This window comes from Merops nubicus, unplaced genomic scaffold (assembly GCF_000691845.1).
Source record: "Merops nubicus isolate BGI_N331 unplaced genomic scaffold, ASM69184v1 scaffold5873, whole genome shotgun sequence".
NCBI lineage: Eukaryota > Metazoa > Chordata > Aves > Coraciiformes > Meropidae > Merops > Merops nubicus.
The window spans coordinates 38,295-62,800 of NW_008600852.1; the positions used below are offsets into that span (position 1 = coordinate 38,295).

Genomic DNA, 24,506 nt, shown 5'->3' on the forward strand with positions numbered 1-24,506 from the left:
TTTCTGTAATTTAAAACATTTACTTCAACTTCCAGAGCTCATCCAGTCCTAAGGGACAGTTATAAAAACCCAATACTTTTAAAGAATCAAGAATATATTCTGAAAATAACTCACCCTTATAGGCCAGTTGCTCTCTAGATATGTACTATGAATCTAAAAAACAAAACAAAAAAAAAAAGAAAAAAACAAGTTCACATAACTATACCAAGCACCATTAAATTAGTGATGGATTATAATGTTCTAAAGGAATTTTTACATGTCCATGTTTTTCCAAAACACTGGCTTAAAGGGTTTTGGCACTAGGGTTTCTCTTTAAATACAATTACTCCCCTGTCCCCCAATAGTTACTGAAACCTTAATGTTAGCCTGTTTTTAATACAAGAAATGCAGAAATGCATTAACAACATACAACAGCTAATACTTATTACAGAGTGACAGCCAAAATTTGCTCTTCTCCCCTCCCCCATGTACTCCCTCTTTCATCAGGACCTTTCATGGGAATGTAAGTTTGGATAAACACAGCACTCAAGAGGGACTTACAGTGTTGGGATGAAATTTCTAAACTCATCGGAAATACACACCAGCACATCCAAAAGCCTTGTTATGAGAGCACTTGACTGGGATATGTCAAATTAAATCTTGGTCCTGGATTCTTCATGTCACATGGGATGATACAAATCCATGTTCAAGGCAGGTAGGTGCTCTTGTTACCCAACCACTGGCTGTTCTCACCAGTTTGTTGCTCAGCACAGTAATTTCGGTTGTGTCAGTGTTACTTCTACACCGAATGAGGCCCTCCCCCTCCTACACCATTTTCAAAAGACAGAAGAGCCATCCGGCCAGCTGAAGTGAAAATCCAACAGTATCTAAAACCTGACATACACCCTTAGAGTGAAATGTTGTTTATTAATACCGATTCATTTACTAGGTGAGAAACAAAATCTTGGGGACCTTCTAAAAACCTGAATTTAGAAAAATATCTACCAAATCTAGTGTGGAAGAACACACACTAGAATTACAGATTAAAAGTTATTGAGTCATTCTCAGGAAGCTTGATATTGTGAAGGTTTAACTACACACTTAAATAGATGCCATCTAAGACTGCTTGAAAATACAGCCAAGGTCTGAAGGCTGTATTCATCAGCTGAATATGCTTAAATCAATCTGCATAAATAACAGAACATATCCCTAAAGGATTTCTTGCGTGTTGCACTTACTCTCCCTTTCAAAGCACAGGACAGTAATTTAATTACTTCTCCCTGAAGTCAAAAAGACATTTAGGGTTTTTTTATTAGCTAGGATGCAAAATCACAGCCAAAAGGCTGAGATGGCCAACATTAATTTACAATTTGGCAATAAGAAGCAGCTGTACCAGGGGAAAACTAAGAGGCAATAAAAAGAAAATGATCTTGTAGTAGAGGAAAAGGATATAGCAGAGAGTGATGCAAATTCCAGTCCTACAAACTCTAGAAAGCACAGAGCACATATGGGTAACTAGCAACAATTACCTGTACAACATGCCAATGCCTGTGTCCCAGTAAAGTGCTTAAACCCTGAGAATCTAAACTGCCATCTGAAAATGGGCTTCTTTCCCTGGTAGGCTTATGTTCAGAGTGTGCTGAAGTACTCCTGGGACTCTGAGCCTGTGCTGCATCTCCACAGTTCAAATATAAGCGATCTTCTCCTTGAAGGAGGACTTGTTCCTGGTTACTCTACATTATAAAAACAGAAGAGCAAAAAACACAAAAGAAACCTTGAACTCCGTGTACAGAGAACAAAGGAAAACACACGATCAATATATTAACAGGTTCTGTGTAAATAATATGAATAATAAGCATTAAGCCAGTTCTCAGGTTTTGTATCACTATGTACTATCAGGTTTTATGCTACAGTACTGCATAGCAGTTACTATGTACCTTTTCAAAAGTTTTATGATTAAAAAAGGAAGACTGGAATGGTCTAATGGCTACAAAACAGACTCAACCCCTATTAAGATATTAACCCAGAGGTCACCTGAAAACCAGAAATATGTTCTAAAATAAGGATATAGTTATCAAGAAAAACCTTACCATACACGGATTAACAGTGAGTGCACTCTTGATGAAATGAAACTGCAGAATACCAAATTGACGAGCTTCATTATTTGCAACTCTTTCAGGCTTCATGTTTGAAGAAGAATTCCCATCAATAACCCACAGATGATACCCTTCTGATCCCCAGGTCTGAATGTAAAAGAGTAACAATAATGTAAACCCAGAACCAACACTATATATCCTCAGAAAAAAAGAACTACATAAACTTACTTTAACTGGTCTTACGATAGACATTAGCCTAGCAAAAAACCAACACAGTTTGGTGTTCTAAAACTCATGATTTCATGGGAATCATGAGTAGCCCATAGCAGTAAAATTCACAAGGACAGTAAGAATCTAGCTTAAATTCTATTCATTTAATCAACATTTTTAACATAAAAAAAGAAAAGTAACTATGCAAGACATCCACAAGTAATGAAGACTGTTTAGTTTGCATTCTAAAACCCTGCTCCCTCAAATTACATTTTTAGTTGTTCATTAAATTCAATGATATCATAATTTCAAATTTTTTTTTTTTTTTTAAAGGTACGTTGTACTGTCCTTGCAGATGTGTAAATCCACTTGGGATGCACGTTTATAACTGTTAATCTTCATAGCATCTAGACTATACATAAATAAAATATTTTTAAAGTATTGTACAAAATCCATCATGGTTTGTAAAAGGGACCTTGAAGATTGTGCTTGATATTTATCAACATCTACTGATGTGACAGATTGGCAGGATTTCAAGTTCATTAGTTTGTGCTAAAACAACAGCAATTAAGTTTCTCTTTAATTCATATTCTCTGAAGTTAAGCTACTTCAACAGCCAAAGGTAAGCTAGTAATTTTAGGGAAAAAAGTAATTTTACAGTTAGTGCTGCTCCACACCTCACTGTATTCTAAAATAAAGTAGTGGATTTAAAAAAAAAAAAAAAAAGAGAAACTAAGGAAAACCAAAAGTGTTCATTCTTATATTAAAAAGCAAAGCCAGGAAAAAGAAAAAGCATGGCAAGTTTTCAGGCACCATGTAACAACACTGGTGTTAGGAAGTACAATAAACTCATCTTACTGTTTTAAAAGTAATAAAGAAAGCCTGTTTGATATTCTGAAAATCTGTTTTAGTAAAAATAATTTTGAAATTAACAGCCATCCTGTTACAGTATTTTTACATTCATATTTACCATAGAACTGATCTTTAAAGGTTCCTTTTTGGCACCATCAGACTGATACCTTAAAAACAGAACAGAACAAGTTTGAGTTCAGAAATGATGTCACCAAAATAAGATCATGTTTTCCTATCTTTGTATTGTCATATAGTTTCATACTGAACCTCACCTCAAACTATAAAGTCCATGTGATCTATGACACCGCATAAAAGGCAATGCAATTGCCATATATCAAGCATAAACTGTTTCAACTGATTTACAGGTGTTAGCACATTTTTAGCAAATATATTTTGGCACTAAGGAAATTTCCCTGCTAAAGCTCTCCTGTAGGGTAATTATCTTTTATGGCCAAAAGAAAAAAAGATGACTACAGAAAGAAAACAATACATTTTCACTTATATTCAAATGATCTGCTCCTAAATATTATTTGATGATTCCAATATCCAAGGAATTGTAGCACAAAAAGATTTCTAAAAGCTAATCCGGTGAATTATTTTGTAATGAAATGGTTTTAATTAGGAAAATAAAAGCTTCTAATAAAACATTTTACTATTTCATTAAAGATACTCACGCAAAATCACCTCCTAAAGTACAGATAAGCTGAGCACCAAAAACACTCCATAAGGACAAGCCTCCACAATCCCAAGTCACCATCACAACACAGCTATCAGGTGACCATCTGATTAGTTTAACAGGTCCTGTTTTATTCCAAATATCTGTTCAAAGAGACAATAAAACATCAAGTGAAAAACATCAAATGTTCTTTAGCTGCTTTCACCATAAAAGAAACAAAAATATACAGAAATAAATACTTGAGTTTTCTGTTAACTTCTTTGCTGCATTTGTCTAACTTACAATCTTGAAATGAATAAGCAGCAGGTGAAGAATTCATGTTTTCTTCCCAATACTGTTCCATTTCGTAAGAAAGTAAGAAAACATGAAAACAGGACAGAAATACATTGTGCTATGACACAGCCACAGAGGTGCAATTCTGACAAAGTAATTTTTAGGTCAAAGGAAGATTTTATATTCACCCTTGAAAACCTTTCTTTTGGCACTTGGCACAACTCAAACACTTTTAGAGATTTGATTTTTCTGTTGAAGCCTCATGGGCATGCACATTTTCATTTGAGATTTTACCCACTTTATATGTTCCTCACTCTCAAGCTCACAATAGTCATCACAACTACATGAAAATTCCACTGAGCTTTTTGTTCACTGCAATTCAGCCTGGGTGCTAGATTACTTAGCCTTTTTTTCTGTACCTTACATGCCACCTGTTTCAAGTTAATTCACACCTTTATTATACTCATTATCAATTTCGACAATAATCTCTCATTTTCTCAGGTAAGTAACTGAAAAAGTAATCTCAAGACTACATGTGGGAACAACTAAGATACCCAGTATTTAAAAAGGAATAATCAAACGCAGCACTGTCCGTAAACAGCTAACTCAGATTCAGATGTAATTAAAAAAAAAACACACAAAAAACCCCACTAAAACAAAAGCAACAAACCAACCCCATACCCTCCAATATTGAATACACCCAAAAGTCGGTGAAAAGCAAGCAGCTAAAAGAACAAATGCACAAAAGTAAATTACTGCAAACATGCAAGAGTTTGTCACTAATCTCATCAGCGACAGTGCAAACAACAAATAGTTGTTAGCTAGTCAGGGACAAAAATGTTCTTCAATACCCTAAAAACAGCTGGAAAATTCTAGCAATAAAAGTAGCTTACCAGGATACTGTTTTGGTGTCAGCTCCAATTTATGAGAGAACTGCATGGCACCAGTGGCTGTATCTATCGTATAAACCTGCACAGAGCCGCTGGAAGAGATGGTGCAGGCTTTAGAACACTGATGGTCTGGGTTTCTCTTCAGTTTCAAGAGCTTAAAAAAAAACCTGCCTTTTTCTCACCAATAAATTTATCTAGAACAGAATCTTTGTGTCAAGTAACACTCAAAGAATTGTAACAAAATTTGTAAGACACTTTCCAGAAGGCAGTGGAGGACCCAAGCCACTAGCCCTATACTGCACTGAGGCTGTTTTGTGCTCTGAAAATACACATGCACACATGTTCCCCATGCATTAATGGGTTCCGACAACCTGTGAGGGAGGTCAGTATTCACTCAGTGCTAAAAATTCATCAGAAGTGTATGGATGCATACTAAGATCATTGTATTATTGTACCTACCGCTGATTCAGAGGCAAACACCAACACACTGCATTGTCACTACAACCAAGAATACTATTTCTTAAGTAGATAGTTGAAGAACAAACTACCCACATCTTTGGAAATGCTCTAAACAGCAGATAAATTTTTTTCTGATTTTTATTTAGAAAAAGCTGCACTCTAGATCAGCTAAAGCAGTATTATACAGGAGGAACACTCAAAAAAGCAGTTAGCAAAACATCACAACTAAAAGCATTTTCGCAACATTTAATTTATAAATATTCACAATTAATCAAACAGGCAACATTTTTCCTGATCAAATCAACACTTCACAGAGCACTCCCTCAGTTGAGTGCAGAGTGCTGATTCTTGTCCAATATTGCTACAATTAACTGTCTTTATAGTCCTGCTTTGAGATTAACTGGTACAGCAGTGCTTTCCAATGCTTGCTACTGGTCCAACCACCTCTTTATTTTTCTCCAGAGCTCAAAAACAAGCACCAATTTTAATTGCTGTTCAAGCAGGTAGTAATTTCTTTTTCCTCTTTCCTCCTACCTTCTTGATAGAGCATGTTATACAATCTCTAGGAAGACTAATCATTTTTGTCTTTACAGCTCTTGCAACACAACTTGGTAAGAAGAAGCTAGTACTTAAGAATTATAATTAAATCACTTCACTCCCCATTGAACCAGCCTTACAAAACTTACTTGGCACATCCAAATGCCATTAGCCTGTATTTGTTATTTACCGCCACACAAGTTCCATCCATCACATCTTGTGCCCAAACACCGTGGAGCTGCTGTAAAGAAAGGAATTCACAGAATTTTTGGTTAAACAGTGATGCTATTCATGATAGTCAGCTTCTACCCACATGCTACCCATGTACACCATATGAGAGATCAGTCTGTTGACCTTCATCACCTCAGGAAATTTCTGTTGCAAATACCAAGATTAACTGACATGGCTCAGACAAACGAAATCCAGTATGTGTAAAACCGGTTTAATCGTTCTCAATAAAAGTTACAGAAAGATGCCAGTATGTAAGGAAACTGTTTAGCAAAGCTCTGAGTAACCAAAGGAAGTCAATACTTGTAGGAGTCAATTCACCTGTACTGACCTATAGTCAATACCTCAACTATCCCCTATATTGCATTTAAAGAGTCCGTAGATAGTCCTCTGAGGATAACGACAAAACACAAACCAGAAAATAGATTTCCATCCCCTAACAGCTGAAATCACAGATATTTTAAGTGTGTGAAGGAGCTTGGGAAAGACTCAACAAATACTTCTGAGTTTTCTGCAATTACAATAAAGAGATCCAATACTGAGAAAATATAGTGCAGTTTGGAGGCTGAACTACAGCTAAGAAAAGACCTAATCTGGAAAACATTCCTTTAAAACAACTTCTGAACTATGCACAACATTACGAGAAGAGGTAAGACTTGACTGTGACTAAGAGCTAGGAATAGCCCCTACGGTACTTTGGGCAGGAGAATCCGCTTCTTACCACTCTGCTTGTAACTAGTGACAGGAATGCTGTTGCAGAAGCAGTAATAAGGCCTCAGAACTAGACTGACATTTTGAAGCAATTAAAAAAAAAATTCCATATACATGTACCAGCCCTACAACAATCCAGTTCAAATTATGGTATAAACGAGAGTCTTATTCTTAAGTTATCTCTTAAGCAGTTGCTAAACTAATGTCTTTGCAGCTGAACAGAATTTAAAGTAGAAAGCAAATGGAAATCCAGAGACCAAGCAAAACACATTTATTCTAGGGTGCATGCTAGAAATATTGAAGGAAATATACCTCAGCAGTGAATCTGCTTGACATTGGTGTAATGAAACCAACTCTGCCATCATTAAAAACAACAGCAAAACCATCAAGTGTGGCACAGTATTCCATATCTCTGATATAAACATCTTCAAAGCCCAAAAATGAACCTGCTGGGAAAATATCAGTATTTTAAAAACATGTGAACACAATGATAGTGCAAGCCAACAGACTTTTCAGTCGTTTACTCGTTAATGTCAGAGAAAAATCCAGTTTAAACAGGCTATTTTCTTCACATTTACAAAAGGTGCATTTTTCTCATCTCATTGAGAACAGAGGAAATATTTTAAACTAGCTGATATTTTGCCAAAAACTAACTATCCTAGGCAATTAAAAAACCTCCAAACCTACCTCGAGAAGACTGCAGGTCCACAGAAAAAGGAACGGTACATAGGTTGATGGCCTTCCTTCCATTGGTCATACCATCCCAGTGGACGAGATGGAGAAATCCATCAGCAGTAGCAACAAGTAGATCCTCTAACATGGACTGCAAACTAACAAATGTATTTGTCATTCTCTGAAAAACTACACCTCAAATCAATGTCACAGAAGAATCACATTAATGTAACTAGCACCATATCTCTGCCTCTTGTAGCAGCAAATACCCTGAGAAGTTACATCAAGTAAGTCACAAAGTAAGTGCCAAAGTCCTCTGGACAGTAAATGTACCAAGCTGACAAAATACAGTCTACATTGCTACTTTTTTCCAGGACTCATGAACAGTCTGTGTTGTTAAAGTTGTTTAACTAGTATATGAACCAAAGATCATTTTAATACTTTTGATTGAACATAAGACATTGCTGCCAACAATCAACTACTCATCTATTCTAGAAAATTAACAGTATTGGCTCAGCTCTAAATAATCCACAACACTTTCTAACCTGTGCTCCAAGGTCATTGACGAAGCAGAAATTAGACTTCTCCCAAATCCCTTCCCAAGCATTTCCAGCATTTTGAAAACAATAATGTGCAGCTTCCTAGGAAAGCTTTTCCCAGTATATACTGCCTTTTTTCCAACACCCATTTTCTCCTATGGTGCCTCTTCCAACACTGCACTTTGTTACTTTTCCATCTCACCCCAACGATCCGTGTCAACTTTTCACATATACTTATTTAGCATATTCAAAGTTTATTTAAAGGGAAGGCAACTGCCACAAAAAAAAATGTCGAGGCAAAGAGAAAGTTTTTCCAGTACAAAGAGGGACCCTCTGCAGGCAGCTACAGAAATGTTGAAATGCTACGTAACATTTTGCTTTTATGTACCTGTCTCCATGATATATCTAATCCATACTTTGAGCCCAAGGACAAACACATTTATAGTAACATCATGTAATACTGTAGATTCATGTGCTATATACTTGCACATGCCAAAAATACCAGTATGGCCAAGCACAGAAAGAAAGAATTCTTATACAGCAATTTATTTTTTCACCTCTTTAGACTTACTATTAGTAGCTTACTGTTAGTAACTATCAGTCCTTACTATTAATAAGTGTAAAAAAACTACCAGAAGTTTTCTTCCATGCGGTTTCCTCTGCACTTCTTAAAAAAGTAACCAATAGATGCAGAAAAATTCTTAAGACATAATTAGTGAGTATACCTTGTGATAGAGGCTTTCAAGTCCAGCACTTTCTTCATTTCTAGATTTAATGAAGGAGCACATTGTTCTTCCTTATAATGTGGGGTTCCTTTCAGATGTGGGCTTCCTCTAAAATAAAAAAGAAATACTACAGTTGAAACAAAATGTTCCTCAAGAGACAAGAATTGCTGAGTTACATGCCCATGGGTTCCCCCTAGCCCCAAACATATATACATCAGACACTCAGGGTGCACCCTGCCACAAGCAGCACTTAATATCTAGGATACAGTTTTAGTGCAAGAAGTTTAGTCAGTCATATCATCCTATATGCCTATGAAGAGTATGTAAACAAAATAAGGCAATGAACATTACAACATCTGTGCCTTAATAATCCTAAAATAAATTATATATATATAATTTAGTGCAAATTCTGATTCAGTAAAACTGAATTCTACTGTTTCCATTAACTAACTAGGTGAATTTTTAAGTATCTCAAATTCATTCTTTGCCAAGATGCATTACAGATATTACAGACTGTAAAATGTTCATGCTTCTTCAGTTCCTTTTGCCAGAACAATGTTTACACTATTAATTCGTCAAGCTTAACCCAACAGGTAGACATTGATTACTGCAATTCATAAGAATGCAGCTCCCTAAAGCAAACAAACAATAACCCTAAGACCTGCTAAGGAAACACACGAGTAAGCACTCTCTTCCTTTAAACACACTACAACACAGTATGCGCTTCTAGATGGGGAAACCTCCCAGTTTCTATTTTCATCATTTAAAATTTCATATTTCATTCTCTAATAAAATGCAGTTATTTTAAAACCCAATACAGTACCATGAAAGTATTCTTTAGTTGTTGAGTTATCAGATGTGCCATGAATTTCATTAACTTTTTTAAATGAAAACTGACCTACAATTTTTAAGTATTTTAACATGTCATCCAGTTCATGAGCATTATGTCATGAGCATTAAGCTAGTAAACAGGGCAAACTATGCATGAAACAGACATTGCAGGCAAGTTAGAGTTCAGTGTAACTTTATTAGTCAGAAACAACAGATGCGTAAAAAAAAAAATCTGTGTACTCTATCTGAATTTTAATTGACAGAACACGTCTTTTATTTTACACTAGAGCAGCCAATAAAACTGCCCAAAGCATGGCAGAACCCAAAGTAGGGTTTTAGGTAAGTTTGAACTTCACAAGGATACTTCAATCTCTTTTTGCCTTGGTTACCTCCACTGATATCGAATGCTTTCATTCTATTATCATTTTATAGCAAAAGACAAAATTTCTATCTGTCATTCTTTGATGGTTAATTCACATTTTCTTCTGCAACAAGGGCAAAGATATATGATAGCAGAGGTAAGGCAAAGGCAAACCCTGACATTTTGGAGTTAGCAGATGCAAGTAGTAAAGTCCAGAAAAAAACATGGTGATCATGAAGTATTATAGTGAAAAATGAGAAAACCACTGTAAAGTTAGTTGAATCTCCCAGCCAAAGATGGTCACTTGGATAAAACACTAAATTACTAGTAAGTTTGTTTTACACTTCAGAAGAAAATTAACAACAAATTTTAATCTTAATTACAATTACATCTGTCTTTGGAAAGAATAGCCTTGTATGTAAGCTAGCTATCATGGACTGACAGGAGGCCTGAAAAAATAAATTAAAAAAAAAAAAGGTTAATACTAGCATTGTGAGGTTGTTGTGGTTTTCGTTTGTTTGTTTGTTTTTTTAAACAGTAAATGAGACTGCATTTCTTGAAGTTCATGAAGCCAAATCCACCTGATTAATTCCTCCAAATATCTATGTCACTATCTGCATCCCAGGAACTGAAGAAGCACTTAAAAAAAAACCCCAGGTGTTTGGACACTTGCATTTCAACCCATGTGGACATATAGACCCAGATTATTATACTTCAAGCAACGTGAAATGATTCTGACTTATCAAGAATCAGTGGTACAACTGAATGTTGTAAGCAAACAACTACAATTAAGAGAAAAGGGTTCAGCAACGCGTAAGCGTTACATACCTCAACACACCATATAACATGCCTGCTGTAAACGAGCAAGGTACGTTAGTGTAAACACAGTGTTCCTGCACAGCACAAACTAAAGCCAGAACGGGTACAACAGGCTTCAAAAGACTTCTTTTGCCAGAGGAGAAATTTCAAGTCTCCATGTGGGCAGGCTTCTCTTCTTTAAACACCTTCGATAAAACTAGTTTGCAAGAATATTTCAATGTTTTCAGTTCCATGAGCTAGTTTCAGCTAATTTGTTACCATCTGCACAGTATATCTTTTACCACTAAGTCACTGTCATCATGACTGAAACTCCAAAATGTCCGTATTTTAATTAATTGCATGTCAAATACATCGATCCAAAAAGAAACTCTTACTCTGGGTGTAGAGGGGCTGGAATCAAAAGCACACTGTGTCCACATAGTCCACATCTGCATGAGTCAGCCTTACTAGTTAAGTTACTTTGACCTTTAAACGAAGAATCTGCATTGCTGATGGAAGCAGGAAAGAATGTTTGGTCTGTGTTGCCACATCAGCATCTGCTACCGTTGTAGCCAAACCTTAACTCACTTTTGCAAAAGAACTGATAGAAACACATTCCAGTGACCATCTAGCTGCATGTTGAAACAAATTAAATTGCTCCACTTCTGTTGGCATGGCATCTGTTAATGTGTAAGCAAACCTGTGAATAAAATCTCATATAATACTCAGAACTGAGAAAAATCACCCACTACATCATCAATCCAACAACAAACATGGAAAGATTAGGAATGCCAGGGTGCTTCTTTCAAGGTAGAATACAAGGTTTACGGGCAAGTTTCAGAGCTAGAACTGAAGGTGAAGGTGTATTTTTTAAACGAACAAGTTCATTCTCTGTTTAACATGTCGCCAGTGCTATGCTTACCCACAGAAAACAGAGCACTATATGGTGTAACAAAGTGTCTTTCACATGTTGAAAGCCTATGTAACTGTATTTCACTAATCATCTTTTAAATAAAGCTAAAAAGGAGTAGGAAATATAAGCTTATCTTAAGGGTTTGCCCTGTTTCGCCAAACTCTAATTCTTTCAGCCTTCCCCACGTTAACCTTTTGTTCTGTTCCATTCTAACCAGACTTCCCCAAAATGAAAGAGAAGCCCTTAAACAAGTGAATCATTAAAATACTTAGCATGAAGTAGCATTTTATTTATTTATTTGATCTTCTTACAGGGAAAGAACTGGCTCTGGAGGTAACACTTTGATTGTGTTAGAAGAAAAAACTGTAAGCTCAAACTGTGATGCAAGATGCTGCAATGAGAGAACAGAGAAGCATCTTTAACCACCATCCCCTCTCCAAAAAAAAAAATCCAACTCAAACAACAAACCTTAAGCATTCTAAAGCAAAGAAAGAGGCAACATCATGCAGAAGCACAGTCAGCTGCTTGAGAAGCAAGAGACATATTATTGGAAAAAAAAACAATTAATGACTCCAGACTTTTTCATCATGAAATATCTTTAGAAAATAAACAGTTGATACTAACAAGGTCAACTATTTTTATACTACTTTGAGACTATGATATTCTTAACTGTTGCTGCTAAAATGGTTTCTTCAGTAGTACTTTTTGGAAAAAAGAAAGAACAAAAACCCCAACACCTTCATGTCACAACTAATAAAAGCATTACACCTATGAGAAGAACAGGGCAAACTATGCTTCTAAATGAATTTACACCACCAAGAACTCTAAGCTGCTCTCTCTGAAGGCACAAAAGCAAAAAAAAACCCCTGACAACAGCTATTATTGTTGATTAGTACAATTACACAGTTTATATTAACTATTTTAAAATGGTCGATGTGAAAACTTTGGTTAGTGAATTGTCTGTACAGCTAGGGACTAAATTTTCCCATCATACGCTGCAGGCAGCCACCCGCTGAAGAAAAAAAAAAAGCCTGGCTGGAACAAGAGTTATATACGCGCAGATTAGCAAGAGGTGGGCAAACAAATATTTACAGAGAATTTATGGGAATAACTGTAAAGAATAAACCAGGGTTTAGAGAAGTAATTCTTAGAACAGCCTTTTCTACCTATTTGAGTAATAACAGGTTTCTGTGGTTTGAGAAGTGAAATAACTGGTGAGTACGCATTTTGCATCAACTATGCATTTTAAAAAGCTAAATGGTTTACCAAATTATTATTCCAGTTGCAAAGATTTCCTGATGATACTTTGAACCTCCCAAACCACATCAAGGGCTAGCAAGTGCCATAATGGTTAATAAAAATCCTATACCTCATCTAGTTTTAAAAGCACCTTTTCCAACCAATGCCAAAAACAACTTACGGGGAAAAACACAGTGTTCAAGTTTAGCAGAAGCATCAATACAAAGAAAAATTATTTAGTATATTAATTAACTTCATCAATTACCCTTGCAGGGACTAAAGTTTAAAACCTTTGTACACACTAATCTTAAGTCCACTAAATAATGAAAAAAATACTGAGGAGGTAATTTATGGCACCTATAAACCCTTGTGCTCTAGAAAACAAAAAAACTTTTAAAAGTGTCAGAAAGAGTAGGACATAAATACAGCAACCAGACATATAAACAACACAGCACTGTAAATCAGGATATAAACACTAGCTTGTGCAAATGCCCGTACTGGTTAGAAAATAACTTCATTTTTTAAAGCATCTTCAGGTACTTAAGAACTTACCACATTGAGGTCTTATTCTAAATTTACATAACATTCACACCACTTGCCTGCACTGTAAGACACAACTGCATGCTTTACTTGAGGATATGAGGAAATCTGAGGCAAAAGAACCTCTCATTAGCACATTTAGTTTATTAGCCTAGAAAAGTTTTTAACTTTTGCCTTTTTGAAGGCAAAAATATCCTCAGCTTTAAGGCACTGCACACTGTCTCTTCAGGTGACAAACTAAGTTGCTCTCCTTGCCAAAACTGTGAACACAAAAAGAACCTGCTGGTTGAGTACAGGGAAGTCTCTACTGTGATGGTGTTACACATCTCTTTACTGTGAAACAAAGTAAATTCCTTTGGCAACTGCTCAAAAAAAAAATATTGCTGTACCTTTCCACAGCTTACAAAGCTGCAAATTTTCTTGTATGCACTGCCCCTGTTCTTAAGCGTACCACATGTGGAAACTAATTTTATTTTACCATTCTATTACCATACAGATGTTTTCTTCATGTTGTATCTTGTAATGACTTTAGTAATATGGTGGTAAATTAAACTGAACTAATTGAAACAGGACTTTGTACTTGTGCTCACTGCAGAGAAGTATCCCAGAATGTGGGCTAATGGCCAATAGTGATTTTGTTTCAAGTCTGCTCTGAACTGGAGCAAAGTTTCTAAGAGCTGGAATGAAGCTGCAGACTATTCTGGCTCAATTTGGAAAACTAAACCCTACACAATTACTGGTTTTGGTTTTTTCCCCCTCCTGGTTTTAGTCTAATGAATTAAGCAGGATACTTCAGGTTTTCATTGAGCATGAAAGTCTGTTTACTGCAGGAACAGACTAGCAATTTGTAGCCAAATATCAAGTGTCAGAAATATTTCCTTTGACAGAAAGACTGCAACTCATAACATTCCTAAAATATTACAATTTGACTAAAAACCTCACAACTGTCAATTGACTCCAGCAAAACTGTAAAAAGCTTCCTTTTTAAAAATATATAAATACTCAGAATTCATGACAGAACACTGTGCTTATGATTTGAGCCATTGTTTTATTGCATTTTTCTAATAATAGATTTTACATAAAATGTACATAATGTTGAACAAGTCGATCCCTTAACGCTTACCATAGGTATATTTTAAACTCATTAAATCTCTAAAGATATAAAATAGCTAGTGTTTAAAAACAATTTCCCACTCAACCATTTTAAAGTATCTCACATATACTCATTTTCCTAAGAGTTATGCCTTCAGTTATTGGCAGAACAAGCTTAAAATGTCTCGTGAGCTCCAGCTTCAAACATCGACAATCTTGAATCCCAGTAGTTCCATTAAAACACTGAATTTCAGAATATAAAGATCATTAGAATAAGCTGATATGAAAAGGAGGAAGTCATGCTAAATGGGCATTTTTAAACAGGAAATCAATTTTCCTAGACTCTGATTCTGTTTTTAAACAAACAATAGGAGTTCACTCAAACTTTGCAAAACTTGATTATTTCATACTACTAAAATGTAACAGGAAACAGAGACTCTTGCATTCAAACATGATGAGAGCTTAGCCTCGGCTCAAGTTTTAGCCTTTCTACTAAATCTGCATTGTTTAGACTGGGAGAAAAGAGAGAGACTTGGCCCTGGAAATAATAATTTAAAAAATAATCATATGGGATAGATATACTGCAAGGCACATTGAGCAGCAAAAATGTTTATGACACTTCCCTTGCAGTTTGTTTTGGTTTTGGTTGGTTTTTTTGGGTTTGTTTTTGTTTTTTAAACCCTGAGGCATTTCATCCAAGCTGCACCAGCAAAAAACTTTTTCAAATGAAGTTACATTTTACACAATAACTGTGCACCAGAACAATGCTGTTAAACAGATCAAGTGCAGGCAATCTCATCTGGATCTTCTTGCTCAACACCTATATGTGTTGTTATAGTGACAACTCTGTGTAATAGCAACTATAAACTGGAAGGACTGTACTTCTCCATGAACATCCCTTTCCCCTGTGGACAAATGAGAAGTGACTTCTATTTTCAGCAACTTTTTTTTGTCCTTTTCTTCAAATGAAGTCTAGACCAAGCAAATTTTTAAGCAATTATTTAAAAAATACCGATACCACATAAAGTTGTAACTTTATTGCAGCTACCAGAGTTCCAGTCTGGAAGACTGCACAAATAATTGAAGTGAAAGAAAGTGGCTGTCTAACATATATCTTATGACCTGCTTTTCTGAGGTTTTTTTTTTACTAATGGTAAAAAACATACATGTTTCATTTAAATGAGAGCTGAGCTGACAAAAGAATTTAAACATAACCTTTCTCAATATTTTCATTCATATGGGATCAAACCTAGCTGCAGGTTCAACTTGAGGATATTGACTGAGCTAGAAAATCTTGCACCAGGACTTTGGTGAAACTGAGGATGTTACTGGTCTGTACTCTCAATGCACAAACATCTCTTTATGTTGACTTGCACTGCTTAAGAATTCTCTTTAAAATGAAGTTGTATTAAGAGTTTTCTTCTATTTTTGTAGTCACTACATTGAAAAGTTTCTGTTGGAACTGGCCATTATTATTTAAAGAAAGGATACTAGAAAAGAGCCTTCATTCTGTTCACAAAAACTTAGTAGATATGGACAATTTATCAACACTAATAATTACTCATCATTTTAAAAAGTAGAATAAGACTAAACTTTTAGGAGCACTGACAGGAGTGTGGTCACTAGCTAAAACCAAACCAAAACCACAACTAATGATATTCTACAATATCTCAACTTTGTCGTATGTTGTGGAGGTGACCAAAGAGAAAAATGGTAGACAAAAAAACCTCTTTACCTCAAATATGCAAAGTATAGAGATCTACATTTGAACCTGCTGTCCTCCATGTCACTATTTTTATTAACTTTTATTATACGCCAACTCGCAAGCTAAACTACTGGAATACGGGGGAGTAGACAGTGAAGGGTAAAGAAGGCAGACAGAAAACTGTATTTTCCACATCAGATGAGCAACTTAAGGCACAGCTGCCTAATTAATGTTGCCAGCATAAAGGAAGGAGCCAAGAACACACTGTTACAGTGGGAGAAAACAGTAAGATGTCACCTTTCAAGAACATACGAGGCCTTTCACTGATTCTTAATGGATTTAAAGTTAACAAAATTAATGTGGTATTGTTCAGTCCAGTAGAAATTAAATCCAAGCAATGAAATAATGTCTCTGGAAAATGAACATATGCTGGAACAATGTTAAAAGTTTTAGTCCTGGGCTTAGTTTGTCTTTTAACTTTGGCTTAGTTTGTTTGTTCATTTTGGAGTTTTTTGGGTTTTTTTTTTGGTGGTTGGGTTTTTTTTTTTTTTTTATTTGATCTACAAAGCATATTAGTAAAATTACCTACAGGCAGTGCATTGCATCTGCATCAAAAAAAAGTTCACCCTATCATAATAGCTTACAGAATAATATGACTTTGATTACAGTAGGCATAATTCACACATATAAATATTGATGTGTTTCTTTTGATCTAACACTACCAGAAGTAATTTTAAGCAGGTTTTCAAAACTGAAGGCTAAGTATAGACAAGATTAGTAATCCAAGTAAATTCAGTGAGATCATTCATCTTCTTAAAATTAAGCACATATATTAGTCTTAGGAGATTATGAATAACCTATCATAAACACTCTAGGGACAAACACCTTATCTTACTCTTCTGCAGAATCAGCATTATAGCCTAAAAATATATCTTAGACCATTCAACAGACAGCTAACAAAGATTTTTTTCATAGAATACATGCTTTTAGGTTAACTACACACACAAATTACCAATGTGTTATATAAAACTTAGACTGATCAATTGTTGACTGATTAATAGATACTTTCAAGTCTTCCTTCATGTGGTATGTCTAAAACTTTTGAAAACTTCCTTCTTAACTTACTGCATACTTTATACATATTTCCACATATTTTCATAATTTTTTTCCAATAAAAGCCTCCAACTTTCCAAATAGAACAAGAAGAACAAACTATTGTTTAGTCTTTTGCATTATGTACAGCTAAAGACATACTATCCCTTTATTTATTTGAACAGGTTGCAGCAACAAGCTGTCTGCTTTTTCTTTTTTTCTGACAACAGTAAGTCAGATGTGAAAAATCAGTTTGAAAAAATGGTATTCAGGCTTCAAAAAAGGAAAATAAAGTAACATAGCTTGTCTACACTAGACTTAAGTTTTTGGAAAATATACAAGTAAGTTGCAACAGTAAATTCAATTTCATTCCAGAGCTCTGAGCTCTATTTCAGAGGCCAAAAATGCATTAGAGTAGTAACACACAGACAACTTTCCACTCAATGAAGCAAGAATTTACTTTGAAATCACTTCCTACCTGCCAAGTCATTTCTTCCTATACACACTTACAAAAGAATAGATTTAAAATTTAAATTATTGTGAAGATGTGATTTATTTTTTTTTTTAATGCTCATGGTTAAACAGTTATCATTTTAAAAAAAATCAAAATGTTTTCGTCTTACAAGACATCATAAGTAATCCAATACTCCTCATGGATGTCTGTTTGGAGATACCCACCAATAAACTTTAATTTATTCTATGAATATGAAAAAAACCTTAAAATTAAGTTGACTAGCATTATAATGATGAATGTGTGTATATATATGTACCAAAAAAGCAGTTTCTAGCCAATGAGAAATCAAGAGTGTTTTATTATTCCTATCAACAACTTTGATCCAATCAATGACTCCAGACAAATAGAAATACAACCTCAGAGGTTTTCATTTGTCCTAAGTATTTACCAATTTTGTCAAATCCAAAGTCAACTAAGTCAACCACAAATCCAACATACAGTCAGGTTTTAACATGTATTCTGTCACTTACAATACAAAAAATAATGACAATAACATCATATTACAGTGCAGCTAAAATATGTGTATATTTTTACTAAAAATTATTCCCATTCTTCCAAAATGTTCTGAATTTATTCCCCATTGGCTTTCAAAATCTATGTTATTACAAAGTTGGGAGGCAGATAGGAATTTATTTAAAAATTGCACCCTAATATTTGCTGAGAAACATGACTTGTTCAACTGAGTTACTCAAAAGGAATTATTAAAGCTTGTTACAGATTAATTCAATCTATTACCTCAAATTACAAAATTAGACAATTTTAAACCCGCTATTTGGGATTTTGAGAGCTTGTAAGATGGACCTAAAGAATCTTAGGAGTGCACAACAAACCGATTAGACCAACTTCTTTCCTGAACTAACTCTCTCGTAGGAATGATGCTTCATATACCCATCAAGTTTTAAAACATACTTTGAAAGGATCTGCTTAAGACTTGTCATATTTTTTTTATACTGTTGGGACACAAAGAAATTGTAAAATACTTACTTGGGATACATTGGCTCATAAAGATACTTGTCTCTTGCTGATGGGATTTCAAAAAATAAGATGTATCCATTAGCAGTCTGAAAGAGAAAAAGTGCTAAGACATGTATCTAGTCTATCTCCATGAGTAAAATTTACACAGAGTCATGCAACTTCTACTCATGTCTCATATATTCAACACAAACATTCAACCATATCAAATGTCAGATATATTAGAACACTGTGCACTGAAATTCATTCTAGGTAAAATACACAGTAGTCCCTAAAGCCCACTGAATAAATCATTTAGTAGAAAAGTGGAAAAACACCGCTGTCAATGTATGTGTCCAGCAGAAATTTTCCTGATACATATAAATATATAAAACCAGACAGCTACATCAGCTATTTAGAACCTGGGCATCTAATTACCACCAACAAAGAGAATTAATGCAGAAAGCATGTAGAAGGTAGCAAGCCTTCAGAACAAGAATTCCAGGTGTCTGAACACATATGGGCACTACAGAGTGAAAAGAAGCCAGGCACTGCTTCTCACTGTTGGCCATCCAGGAAGTTTTCAAAAAACCCTTTTACCACGCAGTCTCTTTAGGTACCACAATACCTTTTCAAAATCTTCCAGTGCTGGAAATAATATGTACTATAATTCAATTCCAAGTAACATTCTGTCATTCTGGAAGACTGACTTCACACTATAGCGCTATTCAGAGAACAAATATAAATCATTTAGTTATCAGATGTTCCAGTTGTGACTACAAGCTGATCCAGTCTTTGTATATGCACAGGAGAGGCAGATAACTGATAAAGTTAGTTGTTCAAAGTATGGTTTGTTTAAAGACCAAATTTATCCTTCAGGCAAACCGGCAAATGTATTTTGGTTAAACAGTGTTTCCATCTGATTATTTTGATGTGGGCCGGGCATGTACTTAAAGCACTATTACTGGAGACAAGCAGTACTGAAATGAATGGTGTAGAATTGCTTTGCAAGGTTGGTTTCCTTTTCTTTGAACAAAGGAAAAAAGTAACACTCTTTTTAGCTTAGTTTATCAGTTCACAGATGCCAGGTTTTTCCCCAGTGAAACATTTTGTTTATAGTGAAAGAAATTTGTGTATTAGCTGCAAAGTACAACAAACACACGTATTCAAAGCAAGTATCTTTCTCATGCAAGCATAAAACCTGAATCATAATGGTTTAAGACAGGCAGAAAATAAATGGAAGCTTTCTAGTGTGCAGTAATATCATGTTCAGGTATTATGTGGTAAAGAAACATGCTCATTTCTAACTTCTGCACCGGTTCTTTCCATTACACCATTAAATATTTAACCTGTAAGTTATCTTATCCTGGAAGGAAAAGTAAAACAATACTGTGAAGTATCTTTATACTGATATTAACATACAAAGGGCTTTACTGAACACTATTCAAAGCACAAAGTTGCTATTGTTACAGGTTCATTTCTAAATAGAACCTCAAGTTCCATGAAGAGCTGGACAAAATGCAGAAGCATTCAACCATATGCTTCCTGTGAACTGATCTTATTAATTCACACAGGTTTCTACATAGCTTTAGAAATGTCTGTGAAGCAGTGAAACTTACTGAAGTAACCATCCCTGACATCCTTTCCCTAATCATTCTCCTCTCTGACAGTCAAAAGCATAAATGTAGAGCCCTGCAAAATACTTCACTACATGGTCACTCATAGTGTAGGATGTTTAATAAAGCTCTGCCTTAGCTATGTGAATGCACAGTGAAGAGCATTCTCTATCAGTTGGCTGCCTGTAGCAGAGGAAGGACCAAAACACCTTCTATACTTCTCTACATTCAAGCATCCTGACTAAATTCACAAGGTTACTGTAATTATCTCCCTTGGGTGTATGTACTCATCTAGACAAGAAACAAAATATTTCCCAGTAACACTGGAAAAACTACAAATTCAACAAAATAAGAGAAGAAACTACAAAACATCAGGGAAAAAAGACTATCAGTTCAGAAAATACGTCATCAGTTTAGTAATAGAACATACTAGTAATAAAAGGTTAGAATTGCTAGAGGATGATGACAGTGTGAGAAATGGTTGAGTTTATTTAACTACCATCAAAGCTGCTTGAAGTATTTTATAAAGCCTTAAAGGCTAGACTTCAGTCTGCCTTCTGTACAAATAATTACCTCAAAGCATGTGCTGCAAAGTGATTCATTTTCATAGAGATGCTCTTGAATGCTCTGGCAGTCAGAAATGAAAAACACTGGCTATCACTTCTATAGTGAACACTTAATCCAGATGACACTCCCCATCATTATGTCATTAAAAAAAAAGGGTGAGTGTACCACATGGCTCATAAGTACATCCCAAGCCTTTTGCTCACCTTCTTAAAAACAAAGTGCATTTTATTTTACTTCAAAGCTTATTACATAAAACTAATGCAATCAAGAAACTCAAGAGCACAGGTAATAACAGGTGAGAAACTAAATTACCTAACAGCTTTCAAACCAGCATATTTAGCTGTTGCATAGGATCTCAGCAATTAACTGATGTTAATTCATTTCAACAAAATAAGTAGTACAAACTGTATTTTTTTTTTAATTATTAACTTGCTTTGTTATTGCTCCTTCATTTGTAGTCATTAGTTTTCTTCTTAAGAAGTCAAAAAGAAGGGAAAAATTTATTCTCTTGGAAAGATGTTAATGGTTTTACTTGGTAATAAAATTATCATGCACCAGCACCTCCCTCATTAACCTCCCAAGTGTGCCTTTTCGCACTGTCTCTAACAAAAATACCAGTGTTTGTCAACATGGTCTTTCAATAGAACCCATGAACTCTTTTGAATGAAACTTTATATGTATTGCAAAACTGTATTAAAAAACTTGCAAAACAGAACTGGTGTTTAAACTACCATAACAAACATGCTTGACTATATTATTTGTACCTACACACCCAGGAAATTTAATATAAGTGTAAAAAGCAACAAGAATATTAGAAAACTCGTGACACTCATATTTTAAACTGCTTGACCATTTTGAATTCTAATTTGCAAAACTTAAGTTTGCTCATAAAACCTCAGTTTGTAATTAGATTCTGATATCATCTACCAAAAAGAACACTATACATTTGAAGTGCTGGGGTTTAAACCCAGCATATAGTTGGCATACTGACGATGTCCACAGCCAGGCAAGAAAGACCCTCCTGACTGGTTTTCATGCAGGGTCTGGCCAGCCTTGGGTGGGAACTGATCAGGAGATCACCACCAGCTGCCCCTTCCACAGTAACTTGGAGGTGGGACAAGAAGCCACCTCTGTAAGAGCTGACTGTGCCTGCAGTGGGGCTGGGAGCTCTGCCTGCACAGTGGATGTGCTGTGTGGGGATTCTGGCTATTGGAAGAGCTCCCTGACTCTTCATGGCAAGTGGAGTTCCCAGGACAGCAGTGCCAGAAGATGAAGCTGTCTCTGAGTCCCTGCTATATATATATGACGGGCTCATGGCCTGGCTGCTCCCATTGCCCATGGCTTTGCCCCCTTGCCCCCGCACTCCCCTCCCATCCTTTGCAGTGGGTGAGTGTGTTGATTTGTTCCTCCTCTGGCTGTCTGGCACTTTGGGTCTCTGGGGGGTGGTGTGGGAGCGGAGGGAGGAGTTTGGCTGCTGGTCTGCCTGTTAATATAATTCTATATCAGGCAAGCAGTCAGCCAAAGACATTTAGCTGCAGAAAAACTTGAAAGTACAGTAACTGAACTGGTAGAAATTAAAGCTAGTCTGACTGTCAGCTGAACTATAAGGTTCCTTGAGCATATGGGTCCCAACATCAGAGAAAAAATGTATCATGCAAAGTAATTCAACAGAACAATTTAAATATCTTCTGAATTACTGCATAAAGGTATAATTAAAATGTTTGGATAGTTTACTTGTGATTATATGCTGTATTATAAAATTGAAGAATTCTTTGTTATTCATAGTAATCTGCCTTTGCTGGTAACTATGAGAATTTGCTAACCAGAAATATAACCTGACACTTAACAGAAATATTTCACTGCATTGATTCCATGAGATCTTTTTAGGTGATTTAAACATTTCTGAACCAACTACTCAAAAAAGTCTTCCCTTGCATTACACACAAGACAACTGGAGCACAGGAAATTTAGTTGATTTAGAGACATGACAATATTGAAGATACGAACTATTCCATACACCACCTGGTATTTTCCACTAAGATATCAGTATCTGATTTGCTCAAAACCTACAAAGCATTACAGGCATCATTTCAAGCAGAAAAGATGATTTATATTAGAAGATGAAGTCAGCACACCAAAAAATACAGTAGTTGTTACACAGAGTTTGTAATTCCACATAAGCAGCTTCTGATGGGGAACTTTAATGGTTTTATTCTTTTCTCCTCTGCTTTCTCACAGGAAAGTCTTAAATACAATAGCCTTGATTTTAAAAGCTAGTAAAAGTAACTAATCCAATTAAGACCTGATACTAAGAACTGGCTGAAAGTCACAAGGAGTATCATCCCATATCCTGACTCCTATAAACTCCACTCCCACCATTCCTGTGTCTACATTGGACCTCAAATTTTTAAATAGTGGTGCTGAAATAGTTCACTTTACTGCTGTGAGTATAGCATCAGCTACAAAACAAGATTTTATTTCCATATGAGACAAGATCTCATCCTTACCTTTAAGACCCTTAACAGAAGAATCTGTGTGTCACGTGTCAGTGTCTTGTTTGTGTCCTCAGTGTCTTGCAATTTTTTTTATATCACCAGAAGCTATGTCACTTTAATACCCACTTATGTAATACTCTTATTTAATGCTCTTAATACCCACCCTTCTGAACTATCTGTAGACCCTATTTATCAAGCTAAATATGCTTACGACACCTAACCTCTCAACCATTTATTGTATTCATGTGTCTTTGAGTTCTGTTATTCTTACTGATGAGATTATTGAAGTAAGTAGATGCTGGATCAGACCCCACCAATACATCAAAACACTTTAATACAAAGAACAGCAGCTCATTCTTCAGGGGAAGAAATGAATGAAAACTTCTAAAGAGAGCTTCTATGATCCAAAAAAGCCGTGGTACTATTACATATTTTTATAAGATGAACATCAATCAAATGTATATACCATTTGCAAGTTTCCACAACCACACAAATTATTAATACAAAACTCTTTGCAAAATAATTTAACCAGAGTAAGAAGTAAAACCCCTACTTACTGAAACAGCTATCATGGTGCTGTCAGGACGCCATTCTGCTTGTTTATAAGATCCAAACTGAGAAGCTGCTTTTGATAGTTCCTTGTAGCTTACAATTAATACACTGGGCTGGAGAAAAAAAGAAAATCATTACATCTCATATCTAGAAGCAATGGGATGTTTGGTATGTTGTGATATAACTGTAAACAACTGTTTCCTTAAACACCAACAGCTTGTTTCCCATGAAAAGAGAGGTCAAAAAAATAGTGTGTGTTTAAGAGTGCATTACAAAATGGTGCTTCTAAAGGGAGTCTGTGCAGAACTCCTGCCACACTGCCATTCCTAATCTCATTCCTTTAAACCCAGGACATTTAAATAAGTACTTCATTTGCCCAGGAAGGAGTCATCA

At 35.4% G+C, this 24,506-nt stretch overlaps 1 protein-coding gene across 1 annotated transcript in view; it reads right to left on the minus strand.

Moving 5' to 3' along the window:
* RIC1 (RAB6A GEF complex partner 1) overlaps positions 1–24,232 on the minus strand; it is a gene marked incomplete at its 5' end in the record, with an annotated part of 36,530 nt that extends 12,298 nt beyond the window's left edge. The window contains 12 exons of the mRNA XM_008937792.1: positions 115–153; positions 1,509–1,712; positions 2,070–2,222; positions 3,256–3,304; positions 3,812–3,956; positions 4,980–5,068; positions 6,122–6,213; positions 7,224–7,360; positions 7,599–7,741; positions 8,848–8,955; positions 18,917–18,993; positions 24,119–24,232. Of these exons, the coding sequence (XP_008936040.1) occupies positions 115–153; positions 1,509–1,712; positions 2,070–2,222; positions 3,256–3,304; positions 3,812–3,956; positions 4,980–5,068; positions 6,122–6,213; positions 7,224–7,360; positions 7,599–7,741; positions 8,848–8,955; positions 18,917–18,993; positions 24,119–24,232 (1,350 nt within the window). The remainder of the gene's footprint in view (positions 1–114; positions 154–1,508; positions 1,713–2,069; positions 2,223–3,255; positions 3,305–3,811; positions 3,957–4,979; positions 5,069–6,121; positions 6,214–7,223; positions 7,361–7,598; positions 7,742–8,847; positions 8,956–18,916; positions 18,994–24,118) is intronic.
* Positions 24,233–24,506: the final 274 nt, after the last annotated feature.